Here is a 23,410-nt window from a genome sequence, read left to right as displayed (position 1 = left end):
ACCTATTAGGAAGACAGTTGAGGTCTTTCTATTCGGGGACTCTTACGAATGATGTTATGAACTTCCATCTGCAGGTTTCTGTGTGTGCTTTCATCTGAGTATCTGGGAATAAAAGTGTTTAGTCATATAGGAAGTCCTCGGTTAAATTTATAAGATTATTAGATTACTTCACAAGTGTTTTGCCATTTTATACTCTTGTCAACAATGAATAAGTCCTCCATTGCTATGCATTCTTTGCAGATCTTGGTATTCAGTTTATATTTTATTCATCCTAATTTGTACATAAGTGCATCTCACTGTGCTTTAGTTTATTTTTCTCCCATGACTAATGACTTTGAACATATTGTCAATTATATCCTGTCTGTCCTCTCCTTAATAAAAGATTTACTTGATTCCATGTCTATTTGATATTAGCTTGTCCTATGAAGTTTGAATTTTGAGAGCTCTTCATGTGCTCTGGACAAAGTTCTTTAGAAGGTTTATGCTTTGCTAGTATTTTCTTACAATGTTTAGCTCCTCTTTATTTTCTTAAAAATGTTTTTCAAATAGTATATAATTTTAAAACTCTTAAACACAAACCTTATGCTCATAAGTACTATTCTTCATTAGACATAAACCACTTTCAGGCCTTGATCTGTGCTCTTCCTCTGCCTACAATATACTTTCCTCCACTTTGCCCACATAACATATGACTCATATGTCACAGCCTGATTGATCCTCTCTAGAACCTCATATGGCTACTCCCACAACCCTGCTCATTCCCCTTCCAGTTTTTTTTTTATTTGAAACTGAATTAATTGACCTCCCTTCAATATCCCCACACAACTTTTTAAAAAATTATTTCATAGTTAGAAAATTTGTATTCTAGAATCAGTCAAAGACTGAATTCCTGACTTGGAAAGCTTCTAAACATCGATTTACTTGCGACAAAGATAAGAATGTTCCTTATTGTACTGTGGTAAAGGTTACTGTGGACTGGGTAAACCCTGCAGCACAGCAACTGATAGCAAACAGACTGTGTGTATGTGCAAGGTATGAATGACTGAATGACTAGTAACTTTTACTTCTTTTATTTCCAGCCTTCTAGCTCAGCACAAATCATGAAAGCCATCTACACAAGGACTGCCTTATTTGTACACATCTTTTTAAGTTAGAACATTATTACATATAAACTGATCAACAAACATCTGTGATGGAATGGCCTGTCTGATTACATGAAAAAAAAAGTATAACCTTCAGTAATTGTTAAATGTAGATCTACTTATTAACAACTAAATAGAAGACTCTAGGAAAGGAAAATTACTATTATACTATTATCATATTTTACTATTCTATTACTATTATAGTCATTACTATGTGTATTTCCTCCTTTAATAGAAAAAATTAACTGTTGTGGAAGAAATCAAGACAAAAATTAATGAAAGAAAAGGCTTCAGGCCCAGCATTCCAAGGCAGAGGAAGGCAGATCTCTGTGAGCTGAAGGGCAGCTTGGTCTACAGAACAAGTTCCGAGACAGCCAAAGCTACACAAAGAAATACTGTTTAAAAAAAATTTTTTTTGAAGGGAGGGAGGGAGGGAGGGAGGGAGGGAAGGCGGGAATGAGGAAGGTTGGGAGGGAGGTAGGGAGGGAGGGAGGGGGGGAGGAAGGAAGGAAGGAAGGAAGGAAAGAAGGAAGGAAGGAAGGAAGGAAGGAGGGAGGGAAGGGAGGGACAGGCTTGAAAAAATAAAAGAAAATGAAAATATTAGGAAAAATGTCTATTCTTCTGACTGTTGTATTGCTTGAAAGATAACAAATGCTGACATGATGGATAAAGCTGAAAGAACAATATTAAAGTAAAATGTAAGTTTTTAACAAAACAACAATCAAGCTGATCACAGTGGAAAGCCAGAATTAAAAAAAGAGGAAGACACTTATTTCTTCATATATTTCCCTATTGAAAATAAAAACAGTATTTTAAAATGTAAATCTAGGTAGAGAAATATCTCATTTGAGAAAATACCCAAAGAAGTTGCAATCAGTCTACTGATAGATGTCTATACATCAATGTTCACAGAAGCAAAGAAATGAAAATAATATAAATGCCAATCAACAGATGAATGAGTACTGTTTAATGTGGTATATGTATGTATACAATGTAATACTATTCATCCTGTCATTTGCAATAAGAATAAATATGGAAGATATTATGCTAAGTGAAGAAATCCAGACACAAAAAGACGATTATGCATAACCAGATTATATTTGAAATCTAAGAAAGAAAACATATAGAAATAGACAGTAAAATGGTGATTGCTACAGTAGGAGAAAATTAAGGTTGAGAAAAGAACTGGCAATGAAAGAGAAAGTGTCAGCCAAAGGAACAGAGGTTCAATCAGATGGGAAGAATAATTCCAAAATATTTATAGTACGCTATAGTGAATATTGTTAATAATGTATTTCATATTACAAAATAGCTTTTAAAAATAAATTTTAAATTTTCTTACCACAAATCATCTATATGTACATGAGATCGATGTTAATTAATCTGACTTGTTTATTCTACAATGTATATATGAATGTATATATTATACCCCATGGAGATATATGTATATATATTATACACATGTATAAAAATAAATGTTAGTCAAGAGCACAAAACTAAATTAATTTCAATTTTAATTTCAATTATGTAAATAAGGCTCTAATCATACTAAGATCAGTTCAATTTGTATTTATTGTGCTGCTAACTCAGGATTAAAAATTACATTTTGGTGGTTCATAACATCTGACAAAAAAATAGCAATATATATATATTTTTATATATATATATATATATATATATATATCAATAGTAACAAACATTTACTGTCTATACTCCTCAAAAGTAAATCTTTAACTATACATCCTATGTACTCTCCAGTCATTTTACCCTCACAGTGTCTTTGCCAGGCAAATAAGACAATCATGCCTCCTGTTTTTGCAATTACTATTAAGAACAAATCTTCCCCCCAAAAAATTCACCTGGTGCTTATTATTCATAAGACATATCTCTGGTTAGGTCATTCACAGGGTCAAGATCACAGATGAAATTCAGAGATTCTGGATAAAACTGGTTTTAAAAAATGTAAACTTCTTCAGGGTGAAACTGCATGTGGTAAATGCTTTAAATGTTTATATTTTCAAGCTCATCTTTCAAACTAAACAATAAACATAGCTTTTTAAAAATAGATTAAAAGCAGGTGGGCAGGAGAAAAAAATGGCTCAACTTAATAACAGATCTATTATTTTCTAGAAATGAAACTAAGGCCATGCTAAATGGATCTAGAAAGTTCAAGTTTGTTCACAGCACTGATAGAAAAAATATAAACAAAATAACTGGCATAAAATCCATTGCTAGATCCTGAGCACACACTAATACATAAAAATCCCTGTCCTCAGAATATCACATTATCTCATACAGGAAGCCCTTTAAAATGACTTTAAATTATTCAAAATTTGCAAATAAAACTCAGAAGGTTTTAGGTTTGAAACTGGAGAAATAAACCATTAATCAGTCAATGCAGCTTCCACTAGGTGTCACTCTGGTGTAACTTTCTTGACTGATTTTTAGCCTTACTTTTATATCTTGTTCCATCTAAGAGGTAATCAAAAACAAAACAACAGAATTATCTTATTGAGCAACATTTTCTACAAAGAAATTAACATTTATTCAATTCCTGAAAACAGTATGATGGTCTATAACAATTCTACTGCAAGTCACGAAATTTAATATGTCTATTTTGAAATGTCCTATTTGGGGTAACTAATCTATATAATATATAAACATATACCCTACCTTCTTGCCACTCATTCCCTCAATAGATATGGCTGTGTCAAATACTATGACTGGAGAAAGAAAGACCTGGTCTTCTAGATTGAAAAGTAAACATTTGTAAGGAAATCTTAAACACAAGAAAGAATTGATATTTAGGATTCATTTTTAAAGTATTCAAATTAGAACATCCATGGAGGTTAGGAACTGTGTCGTCACAGGAGAAGATTAGATATGAGATCTTAAAGACTAAGCAGGAGGTTTCCACAAAAGTAAAGCAAATACAATGTGAGAGACGGGAAGTAACTTACATACGCACTGGGGATTTGTATGTTGGAAAAAGGGTAGCAATCTCATTATAGAAAATATAAATGAACACATGTAAATTACATAGAGAAATCATTTTACTTACACATCAAAGAAACAAACTCCTGAATTGAAATAAAGGAGATGAAAATACAAGAGATTCGAACAGTAAGTGACACAACTCTTAGAATTTAGGGACTCAAACACAGCAAAAGAACAACATTCTACCAAGTCCAAAACAGTACCTGCTACCATGCCTTCCATATTTATACCAGAGAAAGGAAGAAAAGGAGAAGGCTCGTCACACAAGTCCCCACCGACACCCACTTCATTGTGACAGAGTAACTGCAGTCCAGAACAAACATAACCAGACTGTGAAGAGATGTATGAGTAGTACCTATCACATAGTAATGTTTGCCCTATAAGACATTTTGGATGAATTATAGTCGGTCAATGAAACAATAATAACTAAAGAGGTCACGGACTAAAGAGAGCAGAGAGAACATGAGGGAAGCTGAAGAGAGTAGAGACATCAGCAAACTACTCATGTATGAGATTCCCACAAAATAAAAATCTTAATTTAAAAGCAAGAAGCAGAGCTTTTGATGGGTAATTTAGGCAACAAGGGTCCCAGTTCTGTGAAAGAGATTATTAAGTTAAAGTGCATTGCTTTTGCCCTTCCAGGCTTCTTTCATGTAAGGTCACGGTACTCATCCTTTCTATTGGAAATATTTGCTATTGGAATATAGCACCAATTCTATCCTAAAAGCAGATAGAAGGTATCACCAAACTGTAAGTGCCTTAATCTTAAGACTTCCCAGCAGAAATATAAGAAAATTAATGTTAATGCTTTTAATAAAATTACTCGTGCTTATGTAGTCTTTTGCAGCAGCACAAAACAGACAAGACAGTATATGAATAATGCTTCCATTGGAAAGTGGGTATATAGTGAACTCAAATTAAATTCTAGCCTTTTTTGAAGCTCCTGGATGTTTAGTTTACAGCAACTCTAAGACAGTATACAGAGCTGTGACTATGGCTCAGTGGTCAAGTGCTTGTCAAGTATGTGTAGTATCTTAGAATAAATACTTTGAATTGGCAAAAGTACATAAAAATAACAATGAAAGCCATTAAAACAGTACATCAATAATTATTCTTGAACTTACCTTAATATCACAATGTATATTCAAATTAAAAACACAATAACCTGTATGAGAAAGTATGTGTTTTTTTCCCTTCTTGTTGATAATCAACTCAAAGAAAAAGAATTATGTAAACTTGGAATTTGCCTAAAGAATTATTCATTTTTGAAGGCTTTATGAGGGTAATTCTTACCAACAGTACAGCTGTCTTCAAGTACCACATCAACATTCCTGTCCCTGTATTCAACTCTGAAGTCGAGCATGCGCGGCTGCCTTTCTACGATCTGCCTGGATGGCATTACAGGTCGGAACGCGGAAGAAGAGGGAGCTGGAGCTGGAGCAGGTGGACTTGCTGGGTCAAATGTGGGTCCTGGCATGGTCTCACCTCCAAAGTCACTAAAATGTTGACAGAAAGAAAAAATTATCTCTAATTCATTACACAACATCATCAAGGATCATCTCCATTGCCTTGAGTGTTATTCCTATCAATCTGATACACTTGTGGTAAAGCCAAGTTCTCCTCCTTTAAACAAATTTTTAACAGATTCCTCGCTTTTCCATCCTAATACATACTATTATAACATTTACAATTAGATTTTTGCTTTATGCTACCACGTGAGTCAAATGTCAAAATGAGAATTAAAAAGTGTCTTCAGCTGGTGAGATAGCTCAGTGGGTAAGGGCTCTTGCTGCCAGACCTGATGACCTGAGTTCATCCCAAGAACATAAAAACTTTAAGTACACTTCGCAGTCACTCTCAATGAATCAGTGTTTCACTTGCTATTTCTATCACAAACACTATTTTGAAATTTCCATAAAATTTCTCTTTTATCTCATTTATGGTTTTAAAAGAATTTTGTTAAGAAAAAAGACGCTATGTGTTTGCACTTCTCTCTCTCTCTCTCTCTCTCTCTCTCTCTCTCACACACACACACACACACACACACACACACACACACACACACACACACACAAATAGAGGGGATGTCTTTTCCCTACATGTACAAAAATCTGCTCAGTTTAATCTAGAAATCAGCCTCCCACTCTGTTACAATATTTTTGGCACTTAGGCACACAATTTAACTATGTTCAATCGTTGTTTTCTTAACCAAACTAAGCAACTAAAGTGATGAAGTGGATGAGTAACTCCTGTAAAGATGACAAGGACTGTGATGTACAAGAACTCCTTCTGATTAATGCAGTTACAGAGGAAAATGGCAAGCCCAGTTATCAGTGTCCACCTGAGGTCAGGAAAGTACAAAGTTCTGAGTGTGGCCTTTTAGAAGTTTATGTCTTCTGTAAACAAGTATGACCTTGCTGAGAATGAGTTCAATTAATCTGGGAGTCTGCAGAATTTTAGTGAAGTTGTGACTTCCTCCATGATACTTTTCCAATAAAAAAAATGAATCAGGAACAATATGTTGTTGACATTTTGTCAGGATTTGGAAATAAGAAATATGAAGAACTGAGAGATAAAGTCTGAGAACAGGTATGGAAATAGATCTTTTGAACATGAAAATATTTGTTTCTAAGGTGAATGTTCTCTACATCCAACTCATTGAAGAAAATGCTCTTAATACAGTGACAAGATGCTGGTAACAATTCCACCTTCTGTCTGGGGTTACTAATAATGTAGTCATGCCAAAAAGAGAAGACACGAGTACAGCAAAAGCTGAGCCAAGATGCAAGAGACTAATATTACAGCCACAATATACAAGAATCTTATACCTGATTAACAATGGGCAACATCTGTCTTCAATGAAAAAGACTGGAATATGAATTATCATCTCTGACCTCAATGATTTGCAGTATCACCATTTGTAAATTTAGCAAACACTTCATAAGTGTTTCCTTCATACAGTATGTCTAAGGAACTGATTTCATGGGCTATGCATGAACGTTATTGCTAGCTCTTAGCTTTAAAAAAGTGATTTCTAAACACTTAGTTAAGTACAAGTTACAAGCTACGACCTCAACCCTGAAGACTCCTTCTGAAAGAATAAAATATATGCTTTATATTAGTGACCAAATACAATGATATTTATAAAACTACCAAAAAAATAATGTAGTAAGAATTGGACAATGCTAGTAGTTCCTTTCACCATGCCCAATAAAATCACATTTCTCCTTTCAGCAATTTGGACTATGGTAATTCAGAGATTGTAGATGTCAGGAGTATAATGTTCTCATAATAATTCTGCTGAGTCAGAAATTCAGAATGTCAGTTGACACTAAACCACCAGCAATGGAAAAGTATTAATTAGAGTTTATCCTGATTACCAAGAAAAAAAAATCCTTGGGTTATTGTTATGCAGTGGGCTCTGCACCCCAAAGGACTTTGTGAATCATGTCCAGTTAAGAATTACTAGAAATTTTCAACTAACAAAAGACAGATTCATTAAGGATATTGATTTTTCAAAATGAAGGTTTGTGATGTCATACCAGTTTAAAAATATTGACTAGTGGGCTGGAGAGATGGCTCAGTGGTTAAGAGCACTGACTGCTCTTCCAAAGGTCCTGAGTTCAAATCCCAGCGACCAAATGGTGGCTCACAACCATCTGTAATGGGATCTGATGCCTTCTTCTGGTGTGTCTGAAGACACCTACAGTGCACTCAGATAAATAAAATTTAAAAAAAAAAATATTGACTAGTGATGTTGGCTAAAATTAAGGAACATAGACTAAATAGAAAAAAAAAACTAATAGTATCAACTACAGTTGTATGACCATTAACAGAAACCAGGACTCTTATAGCAAAAAACACATTTACATACATGTGCATATGTGCATGCGTATGCATACACACACACACACACACACACACACACACAGAGTTTCTTCTTTCAGCGTGAATATTAATCCTATCAATAAGAACCCACCAGGAGCAGACATATCAAACCAACAATAATATGTACCTTATTTTAATATCATTCATTAATATAAGGGTTTTGTGTATTTGTTCTTAATTTTTTAATTGTTCATATATGTGTGTGTTAAATTCTCTGCTGCTGCTGTATTAAAATAACAGACAAGCACAATTTAGAGGAGAAAGGACTTAATTTAGCTCTTAAGTCCAAGTTCCAGGCTATCACAAGAGAGAAAGGAAGGCAGCAAGAGTCTGGGGAACTAATATTATCACATCTATAATATAGAACAGAAGCAATGAAATAATGGGTGCATTCCTGTGCTCAGCTCATCTTCTCTACTCTTATAGAGCTCAGAATTGTCTTCCTAAGAAACATACTACCCACTTTTAGATTCTCAGATCAATTAACGTAAGATGATATCCTAAAATAAATTATCAGAGGCTAACCTCAATGCAGATAATCAAAGGTGCATGCATCCAGAGGCTTGCTTTCTAGGTATCAAGTTGATAAATAGCATTAGTCATCACAGTATACATGTGTTTCTATAGGCACAGGCATGCTACAGTGCCTGTGTGGAGGACAGAAGGCAATTTGTGAAGTTAGTTCTTTTCTTCCACCTTTAAATGGATTCCCAGTTGTGGTGGTTTGAGTACATATAGACACCATATACTTATATGTTTAAATGCTTGGCCCATAGGGAGTGGTACTATTAGGAGGGTGGTCTTGTTGGAGAAGGTGAGGCCATGTTGGAAGAAGAATGTCAATGTGGGAGTGGGCTTTGTGGTCTCAGGAACATACAGTCTCCTTCTGCTGCCTACAGATCAAGATGTTGAACCCTCAGCTCCTTCTCCAGCACCAATCTGATTGCATGCTGCCATAATTCCCACCACAGTAATAGACTACACCTCTGAAACTGTAAGCCAACCACAATTAAATGTTTGTCTTTATAAGAGTTACCATTGTCATGGTGTCTCTTCACAGAAATAAAACCCTAAGATGCTAACAATCTCACCAGCCCCTGTGTGTATGTGTGTGCGTCTACATCTTACAATTGAATCCACATGAAATTCCTTAATTTTACATAACTAAAATTGCCCATCAGGGGATTTTTGCTATTAATCCTTAACAAACATGTCTCAAAAATATTTTTTTCATTTATAAATGATCGATGGTGCTGGAGAGATGGCTCAAAGGTTAAGAGCACTGACTATTCTTCCAACAGTCCTGAGTTCAATTCTCAACAACCACATGGTGACTCACAACCAGATGTAATGGGATCTGATGCCCTCTTCTGGTATGTCTGAAGACAGCTACGATATACTCATATACATCAAATAAATCTCTTTTAAAAAAAAAATCAACCTAAGCCTGGAAAGGATTAAGAGCACTGATTGCTCTTCCAGAGGCCTTGAGTTCAATTCCCAGCATCCTGTTGGTGCCTCACAACCATCCATAATGAGATCTGATGTGCTCTTCTAGCATGCAGGTGTACATGCAGACAGAACACTTAATATTAAATAAATATTTTTTAAAAATGATCAAACTATCATTTGACTTCCTCCATTATACTTTTCTAATCAAAAATTATTTAACAACAACAAAAATAAAAACAGCCAGACAGTGAAGTCACATAACTGTAACCCCAGCAATCTAGAAGCAAAGACAGGTGGATCTCTGAGTTTGAGGCCAGTCTAGTCTACAGAGCAAGCCATGGGACTCGACAGAGGGAACTCTGTCTCAAAAACTAATTAATGAAGGCACTGGAAAAAGGTGGAATTGTGGGTAAAAAAATCTAAGAATTTAGACAGGTGAAACAGAGAGAGCAATGTTAGGTAATGAAGAAGGATAAAGAGTAAACAAAAAAAAAACACATAAGTCATAGAAGGATAAACAGCTAATTATATCTTCTAATTTCAACTCCATCATAGTTTTATTTGGTTTTTTTGTTTGTTTGTTTTAATGGTTGGTAGGCAAATTCAGCTTTCTGTATGCTGAAGAAACAAGAACCATCGCTGCCTTCCAAAAGAACTGAATATATGTTTTCAAGACAGGAATAGTCAAAGTTGGGACTTTCTTTTAACTCCATTGATCAATAGCACAACAGGAATTAGACAGGACCAGTCACAACATATTTGTCACACTGATCCAATTAGAAAAGGAGCATTTTTTAATGTGTTCTTGGGGGAGAAATTTTTCCCTGTATTCTACTGTTCACAACTATATCAATCATTGTATTACAGTATTAGTGAATATATAAATTATATTTATATTAAAATATAGTTAAAAATAAGCATCATTTTAGAGACATTGATAAGGGGAGAAACATCTATACAGAAATCTATTTTAAGTCTAAATTTCAGCCAGCAGGGTTCATCTTTCTCTACAGAGCACTCAGGCTCCAGGAGGTAGTAAGAAAAAGCCAAAGTTAATAGGAATTCTGCATTTATTTATTATTTGAACTTTGAAAAGTCTATTCCAAGGCAAAGTCTTTGGGTATACCTTTCAAATACCACCACATGTTTTCAAGACAAATTTGTAAATCAATTCAGGTTTTTTTTTAAATGGACATTTTATTAAACCAGAATGCCTGAGCACTTACAATTGACAGTATATATTACACACACACACACACACACACACACACACACACACACACACACACGGTATAACATATAGTCTATAAGTATAATAACATTCAAGATTTGAAAATAAATCCTGTCTTTTCTAGGTATTAATATAAGCAATAAACCAATGAATATACTATGTACTTTTCTGGGTCATAAAAGAAGTAATTGATAAATACCAGCCACTTAGTGAATAAGTAAAGTTACACTATTAACTTATAAAGCTTACCATAACATCTGCTCTCCACTACTGTAATTAAATAATATTTCCTTCTTTTAAAAAATTACCTCTTAAAATAGTTTGAGATGCTACACAATATTTTCAATCAAGAAACTATTAAGAATACCCAATATCCACATACAACCTTGATGGTTGCTTATAAGTGGATGAGTGGATGATCTATACTTGCCTAAGTCACAGCCAATGAAAAGATATTATTGTAGCTCTGCTACCTAATGCCAACAGTCCTAGAAAAAAAGGACAGAAAGCATGCTGAACCACAGGACTCTCCCTACACCCACACCAAGCTGCATCATCTACCTCTTCATGCCTTATTATTCTTAACCATAGATAATAGTGTCTGTCTTTATTAGTGCCTACCTAAAATAATTACTGTAATATTTCGACTTTCTTACACAAAGGAAAATATCTCAAAATACAAGGTCATGTTCACTGATCTTCCACAAAAAAAATAAATAAATAAATAAATAAATAAATAAATAAATAAATTTTAAAAATGTTAATTTCCCTTTGTAACTTTTAGAATCATATTTACTTGTTTGTTTGTTTCTTTGTTTGGAGGAGGAGGAGGGTGAGCATGCAGTGCACACACACAACACACACACCAAAGTATATTCAACAATGATCATATAGAGGTCAGTGCACAAACTGTGGGAGATGGTCCTCTCTTTGCCCTTGCGGATTCTAAGAATAAACTCCAAAAAGCTTTAAAATTTCAAGACAATTACATTTCAACACATCTAACATTGCTCAGTAACAATTTACTAGCAAAATGTCTATATCTCATGATAATATTTTATAATATACAATTTTCAACATATATAAATAGGATAATGTGATAGTTATTTTAAATTATCAACTTGACATAATCTAGAATTACCTGGGCAAAGATGCTCAGTAAGAGACTATCTAAACCAGGTTGGCCTATTATCTCTTAAGGGACTGTCTTGATTGCATTAGCTGATGTGAGAAGATCCAGCCTATAAGTGGGCAGTACCATTTTGTGGGTTTGGGTCCTAGACTACAAATCAAAGTGGATTAAGCAAGATGAATAGTAAGCATGCATGCACTTATCCCTCCCTGCTTTTGATGGTAGATGTAATATGATTAGCTGTTGTAAGTTCCTGCTGCCTTCACATCCCTGTTATAAGACTATAATCTGGAATTGTAAGCTAAAATAAGCCCTTTCTCCTGTATTTTCACTGGGATATTTTATCTCAACAAGAAAAATACAGAGAAACACATATTTCTAAAGTATTTGGTTCTTCTCTTCTATTAAAGTATAAACTAAAAATTGATTGTATATAAACTACGTTTAATTTAAATCAAACTTACAAAACAATTACCCTTAAATAACCACATACACATCTACCACTGTATCTTCTGCTTTTAGTGCTAACTCTATGAAAAAGTACAAGAAGGCCTCTTTTATTTTCCTTTGTCAGTAGACACACAGAGCCATTTTCAGTTATGAAAATCCACAGTGATTTTAAAACTAAAAACATAGAAAGAAAATAGATGCAACTTTTTTCTTATACAGACATTTTCATTCCTCATAAAAAAACAAAGCTAATAAAAACCCACTCTTATCAAATTGAGATCCTATATACTATAATATTTACTACAAGATACTAAATTTCTCATCATAAAAAAAAAAAAGCCAAAAAGATCATTTGTAACAAGAGAGATGGAATGTGTCCAGGGAAAAGGAAATTTCTATAGTTACCATAGCAAATGCTATGAAATGTAAGATAAGACCAATATACCTTCAGAAGCCACTGACTAAAACCCCCCAAAGGAAACAATAGCATAAAATGTGGTAACAGCATTTATTCAAAATGAAATTGGAGTGCTATTTAGTAGTCTAAAGCCTTCTAAACCAAGTTTATAAAAGTGAGCATGAAGGAAATTCCTGTAATTATCTGGTTTGCTTTTCTGAACAAGAGCTTCAGTAGAGCTAACGGAATGTTTGCTTGCAACCAAAACTAACAAAAAGCTGCTACTGCCGACTTTGACTATCAGCCATATTTGCTTTGGATCAAACATGTGACAAATTCAGAAGGGGAGTTAGAAAATAGCTTTCCATTCATCACTAAGAATGGCACAGGGACCAAACAGACTTTTGCTCCCATCTGAAATACAGTTTCCTACCAAGTATAACACAATTTTGCATTCAGGTTGAATTTTTTTATGCTATTAAACAGCACTTTTCTTTCTCTCCACAACTATTCCTAGTTCACTATTTCCGTTTGCCTCATTTGCACTTAGCAGATCATGCTTCCATGACTTAGAAAAGTCCCAGCTACAAAAACTCAAACCAAGAGTCTGAACTGAGAAAACAGAGGGGGCAAATACCAAAAAAATTAAACTATGCTTGGAAGAGAAAACTGTTTTTATCTCCTATGACTATACTGAGTTATTTTAATCCACAATTTTAATCCTACTTTAAGAAGAAAAAAAAAATCACCCACTTCTTTTTAAGTATGTTTTAAACATTATAATTCTCTTTTAAAACCATCTTCCAACTTTACCTGTAAAAAGACACAAAGCCAATAAAACCAATCCATAGGTTACCAGTGGGTATTTCAGGCACAGTAGTAGTCCTGTACTCTGGGATTGTCATTATTAGAGTCGCTGACACTGTTACAGGCTGTCCTGACTGTTGGCTGTCCCAATAGGGAAGGGGAAGGACCTGCAGTGAGCCTGGAGCTGCAACCTGATGGTGGGGATTACTCTGCAGCGATAGAGCCAGGTCTGCTTTTCAGCTCCTCCCATCGTAGGACTGGAAGGATGATCGGTAAAGTTTTCCTTAAAACGTAAAAGTCACCAAATCACTTGAAAAGCAAAAAATATATAGTTATGGTTAAAATAGGAATTCCCATTCCTGTCAGACCGGCACTTGGGAGAAAGAATAGTTTAAGGCTAGATAGAGCTACACGGCAGCTCAAGGCAAGAGACTCTGCTCCAAAAAAGGAAGGAAGTGGGTACTGGAAACTTTAGAGAATTAAATACATTACAGACTAACTAATACAAATGATACAAAAGAATAATGCCTGTATTATTGACCAAAAAGTCTAAAGCTCCAATAAAAAGTGAATCTAGGAGTTAGCAATGTGGAGATGGCTCGGAAGTTGAGGTGACTGCATTGCAGAGGACCTGGATTTGGTTCCCAGCAGTCACATATCTTACAACCACCTTAATCTTCAGTTTCAGTTCCTGGGTATCAATGCTGACTTTGGGCCTGACTCTGCCAGCACTGCATACAAATGCTGCACTTACATACATACAAGCAAACACTCATACACATAAAATAAAAATAAATCCTTTTTAAAGGTGAGCTGAAAATTGATAATGTTTTCTTCTTCATTCTGATAAACTATCATTAAATGTTTTATAACCTACCTTTGTAGAATGCCATTTTCCTGGGGTATTACACCATTGATAGCTGCCTGCAATGTAAAAGCAAAGAGAATTTAACAAAATAGGTAACTTAACTAGGGGAATGAATAATACCATGAAAGGAAGTAAATATGCCTTGAAATAAATATGCCTTTAAACAAAATGCCAAATATTCCCTTAATGATAAGCATCATCTCTACCATAAAAAACAGTATGGGGGGAGGTGCTCTGTCAAATAACAATGGCCCCACATAGACCAATCAGACTCTCCTTAAGTAAGCTCAACTTGAAATTGACCAACTGAAACTATGTTCTTCTAACAAAATTACTCAAAAGGTAGTTTTTTTAGTCAACTGTTGGATCAATTGTTTACTGGCTTCCCTCATAGCCTAGTTCTTCAAGTATTCTTTTAAATCTGTGACCTTCTCTTCATACTTCTGATAATTTCTGCTTGCTACCTTCTCATTCCCACACATCTACTTTATATTCAAATAATTCAAATATAATCTGAGATTTTAAAAGGTGAGTTGCCAGAATGATTCTATATAAATGCAACTAAATATTATAACTAATACATTTCAAGTATGCAATTTGTATACAAATAAAAAAAGATTTCAAACATCATTTGAAAATAAAAATGTAAAAGGCATTTCTATGTAACAATGTATATTATAAGCAGATCAAACTAACAGTATAACTCTTGCAAGTTCTGTGTTTGGAAAACTTGTAAAAGAGAGGAATAATTATTGCAATACTAGCATTGTTTCATCAACTATCCACTTTTTTCCATCTGGAAAAAAACTACGGGAAGTACAGAAATCATCACATTTTTGTTCAAGTTATTGCTACACAGTATGTCACAATTAAACTATCTTCAAGCTACCTAGTTAATAGATATTTAACCCATGGGACACTAGTACTAATTTTAGCATCCACAATTCCCATCTTGCCATCATGTTTATTCTTACACACAAACACACACACACACACACACACACACACACACACACACACACACAACTGTTCTTTCTTTCATTTATACTGACCCCTTACATACAATCTAGCATCAATCTAGCAAAAGCTTTTTAGTTATCAACCTAAAACTGCCTGGGCACTAACACCCCAGTTTTGAACAAGGCAAAATCATATTCTTCTGGTAGATACATTATGTCCTAAGAAGAATGGAATTCTTAGGAGAATCTTATTTCCATACTAGCACTTATAATCAACGAGAGCTTCTGAAGAAGTCCATCATGCCCACATACATGGTCTTCCACACAGCAGCCAGCATGATGTTCACAAATGCCAACAAGTAAAGCCTTTTTCTTTCTCTAAAGTGACATAATATGTTGCCACAGCTATGAGTCATTCACTTAAAAGTTTTTGGGGGAAAATAGCAATCCTACTTTAGATAGACAACCAAAGGAACTGAAAGCAATCTGAAAGAGAATATATGCACAGCCATGTTCAGTCACACTATTCACAGCAGCAAAGGCAAAGTGACTAAAATTCTCAGTGATTGAATCAACAAATGCATTATAGTATGTACACACAGTAGGTAAAATACTATTTGCCCTTTAAAAAAGAACAAAAATCTGTACTATTATAACACGGACAGACTGTGAAAACATTACACCAAGTGAGATAATCAGTTACTCACAGACACAAGACAAATACTTTATGTATACATGAGTTAATGTATAAGAGGTATCTAACAAAAATAGTAGAATTCATAGACAAATAGAATGGTAGTTACTGGGAACTTTGGGAAGGAAAAAGGTGTGTTGCTAAACAAGTATTCAATTCTTGTACACAGACACATGAGATCTGTTCCACTCACAGTTCCTGCCACACTTCACCTCTCAGGATCTGCTAGTCATGATAGCAGGCCTATCACACTGCTATGGGTGGGTAGGCAGGGCCAGAACAGCATCTTACTATATGACTGATCATTGGTGATGTTTAAGGATCACTAACAAAAATGTACACATTCAAGTTGTACATGTGATGACTAGACATATACATTAATTCAATTGTAATAATCTACAACATCATTACTACAATCAGTTGCCGTGTGTGCTTGCACATGTGTGCATCCAGGTGTATATGCTTCTAAAAAATGAAGGAACATCTCTATGTGCATAGGGAAGACAGATACTTCATTCATAATAATCTACAAATCAAAATCAATAAAGACAAATTAATAAACTGAAATTAATAAACATTAAGATTAGTTGTTTTGATTTATTAAAGATCTCCACTGGAGGCTGAAAAAGAGATGGCTCAATGGTTAAGAGGGCTGGCTGTTCTGTCAGAAGACCTGAGTTCAATTCCCACTACCCTCATGGCAGCTCAGACCTGTCTGTAACTCCTGTTCCAGAGTTTCTGATATCCTTATGCAGACATACACGCAAGAAAACACCAATGAACATGAAATTTTAAAAATTCACTAATTTTTTAAAAAGCTCCAACTCTCCCCTCCAGTGACTCCTCTTCCAGAGCAGCAGCAGCTATGGAAGATAGACTTCCCCTTCCTGCCTTGGAGAGCACAACTCTTTGGCTGCTGGCCAGGGCAGAACCTTGTAGATATCCACAAACAATAATCCAGTACACAGATGGACAGATGTGTTGCTGTGAGAGCTTCTATTCTCGAATCCATGTGCATAACAGAACCAAACCATAAACCTGGCGTATGTTTAGTTAAGAACACAAAAAAAGGAGAAAGTACTATTCTTCACTTGTTCAAAGAGATCTCACAGTTTTGTTAGCTATTACGAATTACCAACAAATGTGCTGGCTGATAACTGTAAGTTGACTACCGCTAAGTATTGGAGCTTAACCTCAAAACTGCGAGCACTCATCTGCTGCCTTCCTCTACTTTCCTCTACACTTGGACTAGAGGAAAGCAGGTGTGTCTGACAGAGTGAATAGGAAACAGACGGCTGCTCAGGATTAAAGCTTTCAAAAGTTTTCAAGACAACGTCCCTTCCAAAAAGCACATTTGTCTTCCAGAGCAGTCTGTGCTACTGTGAGGAAACACCGGTAAACTAAGAAACTACCCACATGCCTTCTTATTTTCCCTAGTCCACTTGTTCCTTCTAATTCTGGGCAGCTCAAGTACATCCTGTTACTGAGCTGGAACTGCCTAACTAAAAGCCAGCATTTCAGTTGTTTAAACCTCAGGAACCAAGCTGCTTTTGCTAAAATAATGAAGTGCTGCCCTGAAACAAAAGGCATCATTAGTAGCTAGAAAGTAATCAGAAGGTTACAAAATGAAGAATGGTGGCATGGTTAGCATACTGGATGTCTCCATATGTTAAAGGCTTTAGTCCCAAGCAGCTGCTATTTGGAAGTAGTAAAATCATTAAGATCAAAACTTGGCTGGAATGGCCTAAGGTCATGGAGGGTACACCCCTAAGGGGGAAGAGAGTCCCAACTATATTCTCTTTCTTTCTTGTTCCTTAACTAATAGTTTTCTACCAAGTATTTTAACCAGTCATGAGGCTGCTCATTGAAAGTCCAAAACAAAAAAGACCAATTGATCACTGATTAAAACCTCCAACACTGAACCAAAACCAAGCCTGGAGCTATCTAGAGACTAACCAGGAGTCACTTCCTACCTTCATGACTGAGGAAATGTCTAAGATTTTAGGAGTTCTGTTTCACAGTAAATCAAGGATCAATAACAGGCAGTATTTTGTCAAAGTGAAACCCCTGTTACATCACTATCAATGTGTCATCTATCATTTCAAAAACCTACATATCCAATCACAAAATCAGTCTTTCTTTAAAAAATGAATAAGGAATTGGACACACACGTACACACACACACACACGTACACACACACACACACACACACACACACACACACACACACACACACACACGGCAGTATTTTATTAAGCGATGATCATGAAGGTCCAGAGAGATGCAGTGACTTGCCTGAAAGACCACAGCAAATAAACAGCTATGCCAAAACTAGAAATCCAGTTGCCTAACTGCCAACCCAATACTGAGAATATTAAAACAAACTTAATAAGCACAAATTCTATGTTGAGGTTTGGTCTTTAGCTATGTGTAATTCTAAATACTAGCCCCCAAGGCCTGGTTGCACCCAAGAGAGACTCTGCACATACATAAGTGATGCCAAGTAACCTTGCCCCCCAAGTGATCCCTAAAAGGTGAATAAAAATGCCTACAGCCTATAGCTGGGAAGAAGATAGGAGGAGTTTGGGTTCCTGAGCTTGCGACTGGAGGCAGGGCAACAGAGGAAGAGGAGCAGCAGCAGTAGCAGGAAGAAGAGAGAGAAAGGAGAAAAAGACACCATAGAGAGAGTAAGGGATAGTAAGAACTGACCATGAGGGCTCCCATGAACCCCAGTCAGAGTAAGAATGGCCCACAGAGAATATGGCAAGTCATAACTGTAGGTTATTGATAAGGAGATAAAAACTAACAGCTTAGAGGGTAGATATCAGTCCAACTCTAGTGCTGATTAAGGCTTATTATAAATATAAAAATTGTGTGTCTTTTATTTGGAAACTGAATGATCAAAGGCAGGGTCAAACCACCGATTAGGACTAATAATTTACTACAACAAACACCTCTACGGGAAAAGAAAACTGATCTCATGGCAAAAAGCATGAAAATAGCAAGCAGGTTTTGAGCATGGCTCTGTAACAGAAGTATGCCATCTTGAAATCATCCAGGAAAGGTCTCAGGAAAGCTTCTGCTTTGGAGTCCTAAAAGAAGCAACTCACCTAAAGGTCACCAGAAAGTAAAAAAAAACAGGAAGGAGTAGTGTTTCACATGCTCAAGGACATGTTCCGAGTAACCTAACTTCCTCCCACTAGACACCCTGCTGTTTTTAATATATTGGCATTTAAATTGTTTCATACAATGTATTTTGTTCATTTTTCTTTTCCTTCCTGATACTCTTGCCAGATAGTTTCTACCTCCCTACCCACTCAACTTCATTTTCCTTCTTTCTCTCTCAGAAAAAGAAAAAAGAAAAAGAAACTAAAAAACAAAAACTACACGTGGAATTTGTTTTGTGTTGGTCAACTACTCCTGAGCACAAGGTCTCCTGCAGGGTGGTTTATACAGCCACAGTCACTCCATTTTTCCTCTCCCAGCAATTATCAATTAATTACAATCAGCTTCTTAGTTAGGGACTGTTGTGGATTTGGTCTAATACTGCATGTATTATGTTAATTTGGTCCCCAAAATTGCAGGAGAATCCGCTTGTAAGATACTGAAGGACCCTGCCTCCAGCTGGTTTTGATTGGTAAATAAAGTTGCTGGCAGCCAATGGCTGGGCAAGGAGACAGATATGGGACTTTAGGATTCCCAGACGAGGAACTGAGGAAGAAGCAGGAAGAAAGATCGCTGGAAAAGGAATAGAAGCCACACCTGAGGCACGCTGGACAGAGAACATAATTATCATACGGGTGTTGCGGAACTCAATCTGAGAGGGCTGCAGGTCTGGGTCCAGGGCAGCCAAGATGGAATATAGGTTTTAGTAAGTAATAACTCAGGAATATCGGAGGGGAGAGTTTTAGCCACATGGAGGTTTGGAAGTGGCCCAACCATTGAGCTGTTTAAGGCATATTAAAATATAAAGTTTTGGGGTGTTTTTTGTTTTTCTGTTTGTGAGTGTGTGTTTGTGTGTGTGTGTGCGTGCGTGCACGTGCGCATGTGTGCGTGTACGCGCGCATGTGTGCGTGTACGCCTGCCTTTTTTTCTTCCTTCCTTCCTTCCTTCCTTCCTTCCTTCCTTCCTTCCTTCCTTCCTTTCGTTCATGAAGCCAGAACATTGGAGTGGGTAGCACAGAATGTTCCACGGCCACCACCAGGGTCAATCTGAGTAGTCATTTGAATAGAGCTACAAGACACTAGTCTTTGGCACCCTGCTTTTAGGGTGTCATAGGTATTATTCTCTGAGCCAAAGTGTCACCAACTTCATTAGACTGATTATGCTTATTTGTGAGACTAACACCACAATCAGACCTGTAGATTTCAGACATTCTCTCCTAGGATAGAATCAGAGAGGGTCACTGTCCCCTCAACCTGAGTATCCAGGTCCTCTCATTCATCTGTATGGCCTAAGGGCCTTGGAGCTTTGTAGAGCAGGGCCAGAACAAGCTAAGGAAGACTAGGGGAAGAGAGCTCAGTGCAGCTATGGGGAAGTCATCGTCCATTCAGGGTGAAGACTTTCCAGTGTAGCTGCTTTGGGGTCACCCATATTCTTCTGTCCTCACCTATGCTCTATAGTAAGCCCAATGAGCTCATTGGCTTCCCACGATGAACTGACAAAAGTCATGCTTTGGTTTGTCCTAAGGACCTGAGGAAGAAAATGAAACTTTGTTCAGATTTCACCCAGGGTAAGTGATGTATTCTACCACTTCCTAATAGCACCAGGATTGTCACTAAGCCTTGAACATATGTCACTGAAGGGCGGGTATCCAAACTATGGCAGGTAGTAGCAAATATTGGGACATGACAGGCTACAGTTGCAATTCAAGTTTGCAATGTGATTGGTGAGTAGCATAGGAACAATGCATCTTAAAAAAGAAGGGGAAAGGTATAAACTATTTTCTTTGCCATTTTTTATACTATCAATGAAAAGACTGTCTTTATTAGAAAGATCACACAACACTGAAGATTTACCAAGATGGTAACAGAAAAGACAGATTAAGTAGATTCTTCCAGAAATCCAAATTGTGACTCAAGCAAAGTAGTATCTTAGAGAGTAAGAGAAGCAGCACTTAAGTACAGTGAAAGTAATGTAGACTATAGAAAGTTCAAGACCGGGATGGAGAAATGGCTCAATGGTTAAAAGCACTGACTGTTCTTCCCAAGGTCCTAAGTTCAATTCCCAGCAACCACATGGTGGCTTGCAACCATGTGTAATGGGATCTGATGCCCTCTTCTGGTGTGTATAAAGACAGCAATAGTGTACTCATACAATAAAATAAATAAATTTTTTTTAAAAAGTTGAAGACCTAAATTCAAATCTCAGAATAAAACTTAGATCAAATCAATTAATTTAAGCTCATTTCCTAATCTTTATTATGAAAGAAAAGATTGATTATATCATCTACACATGATGGTTACTGGGAGCAATTTAAGTAAAATTTGTGGAAAGAGGGGGACTTTATATTATCTCCCCAATAAAATAAAAAAAAAACAAGAGTAAGAAAAAACTGCAACACTAAATAAAAGCAAATTAGTAGTAGTGCTAGCCTTTAATCCCAGCACTCAGGAGGCAGAGGCAGAGACAGAGGCAGGGCAGGCGGATGCCACCTCAGATCTCTGTGAGCTCCAAGACAGCTAAGGCTACAGGAAGAAACCCCATATTTAAGAGAAAAAAAATTCAATGCTCAAATAAGTAATTTAAAGATAATTAAAAGGATAAAAATAAGCTCAATCAAAAATTCAATACCTAGCAACAGTGAAGATAGAGAAATAAAAAGTTAGTGGTACTTTAAAACATTGATAAAATCTCAGAAATTAATGGAAACATAAGCAAAAAATAAGAACAGATGTCAAACAAAAAATTAACAAAGACATGAAGAAAGGCAGAGAAGCACTTAAAAGCATTTCTAAAAGTAAGCCAACTATTGGGACTCGGGTCAGTACTCCTAGCACTAAAGAGGCAACAACTGGAGAACCTGCGGCTGGTTCAAGGCCAACCTAGTCTTTATAGCAAGTTCTATGCCTGTGAGGTTACATTGAAGCATCTTGTCTCAAAAAAGAAGAAGGAGAAAGAAAAGGAGGAAGAAGAAAAAAAGAGAAGGAAAGAGGGCTGGAGAGACGGCTCAACAGTTAAGAGCACTGACTGCTCTTCTAGAGGTCCTGAGTTCAATTCCCAGCAACCACATGGTGGCTCACAACCATCTGTAATGGGATCTGATGCCCTCTTCTGGTGTCTGAAGACAGCTACAGTGTACTCACATACATGAAATAAATAATAAATAAATCTTTTTAAAAAAAGAGAGAGAAGAAGAAAAAGGAGGAGGAAGGAAGGAGGAACAGGAGGAGGAGGAAAGAAAGGAAGAAGGAGAAGAAGGAAGAGGAGGAGAAAGAAGAGGAGGAAGAGGCCAATTCCTTTTTAAAGTTTATTTTATTTCATTGCACAATAAAATAAAATACTGACAACCTAAAGCAAACACGGTGGCAACAACTGTAACTATGATATATATATATACAAAATAAAACATTACAGTAATAGTATATCAACTACTTAAGGGCACAAATCCAAAATTCAAGCATGGTGACTTAAGGTTTCCAGTGCTGTGAAGAGACACCATGACCAAGGCAACTCTAATGAAGGACAACATCTAACTGGGGTTAGCTTACAGACTCAGGGGTCAATCCATTATCATCAAGGCAGAAGCAAGGCAACATCCAGGCAGGCATGGTGCTAGAGAAGTTGAGAGTTCTACATCTTGTTCCAAATGCAACCAGGAAAAGACTTCTAGGCAGTTAGGAGGAGGGTCTCAAAGCCCACCCCCACAGTAACACACTCCTCCAATAAAGTCACATCTTCTTATTGTGCCACTCCCTAGGCCAAGCATATTCAAACCACCACACATGGTATTATAAAAGTGCTACTGAATTTGCTACATTTCTAGAATATAGACCTCTGAGTCAGAGGTTATTGGCATGTTCAATGATAACCTTAATTTTGACATCAGGAAAAATAAGCCTCTGTTAAAAAACATATTAGTAGTTATATTAGCCTACATAGTAGTAACAATGTAGCAATACCTTAGAGATATGCAAATATACCTTCATAGATACTTTGTGCACAGCTGATTGATTAGAGCTAAAATTTAATGCACTATCCTCGCTGTACTTATGAATTGTAGGGAGCGGCGCGGCAAAGTAAAGATGGTGCCGACAGCCAGCCCCGACCAAATGTGAATAACTTACCGCACATGCGCAGGCTTGTCCCCTGTCAGGGCAGCTGTATGATAATGAGGTGAATCTGTTGCCCTCCTGTGGTGAACAACAGTACTGCACATGCGTGGGGTTTTGC

General features: G+C 36.3%; 1 protein-coding gene across 6 annotated transcripts in view; it reads right to left on the bottom strand.

Annotated features, from left to right (window-relative positions):
* Faf1 (Fas associated factor 1) overlaps positions 1–23,410 on the bottom strand; it is a 372,980-nt gene that overhangs the window by 271,354 nt on the left and 78,216 nt on the right. For all 6 annotated transcript variants that reach the window (XM_087660189.1, XM_087660188.1, NM_130406.2 and 3 more), the window contains 2 exon segments: positions 14,374–14,420; positions 5,433–5,635 (listed from right to left, as the gene is read on the bottom strand). In XM_087660189.1, coding sequence (XP_087516315.1) covers positions 5,433–5,616 — 184 coding nt within the window. In that variant the 5' untranslated portion in view covers positions 5,617–5,635; positions 14,374–14,420.

This window comes from Rattus norvegicus, chromosome 5, assembly GCF_021556685.1.
Source record: "Rattus norvegicus strain SHRSP/BbbUtx chromosome 5, alternate assembly SHRSP_T2T, whole genome shotgun sequence".
NCBI lineage: Eukaryota > Metazoa > Chordata > Mammalia > Rodentia > Muridae > Rattus > Rattus norvegicus.
This window is presented reverse-complemented; position numbering and strand designations above follow the sequence as displayed.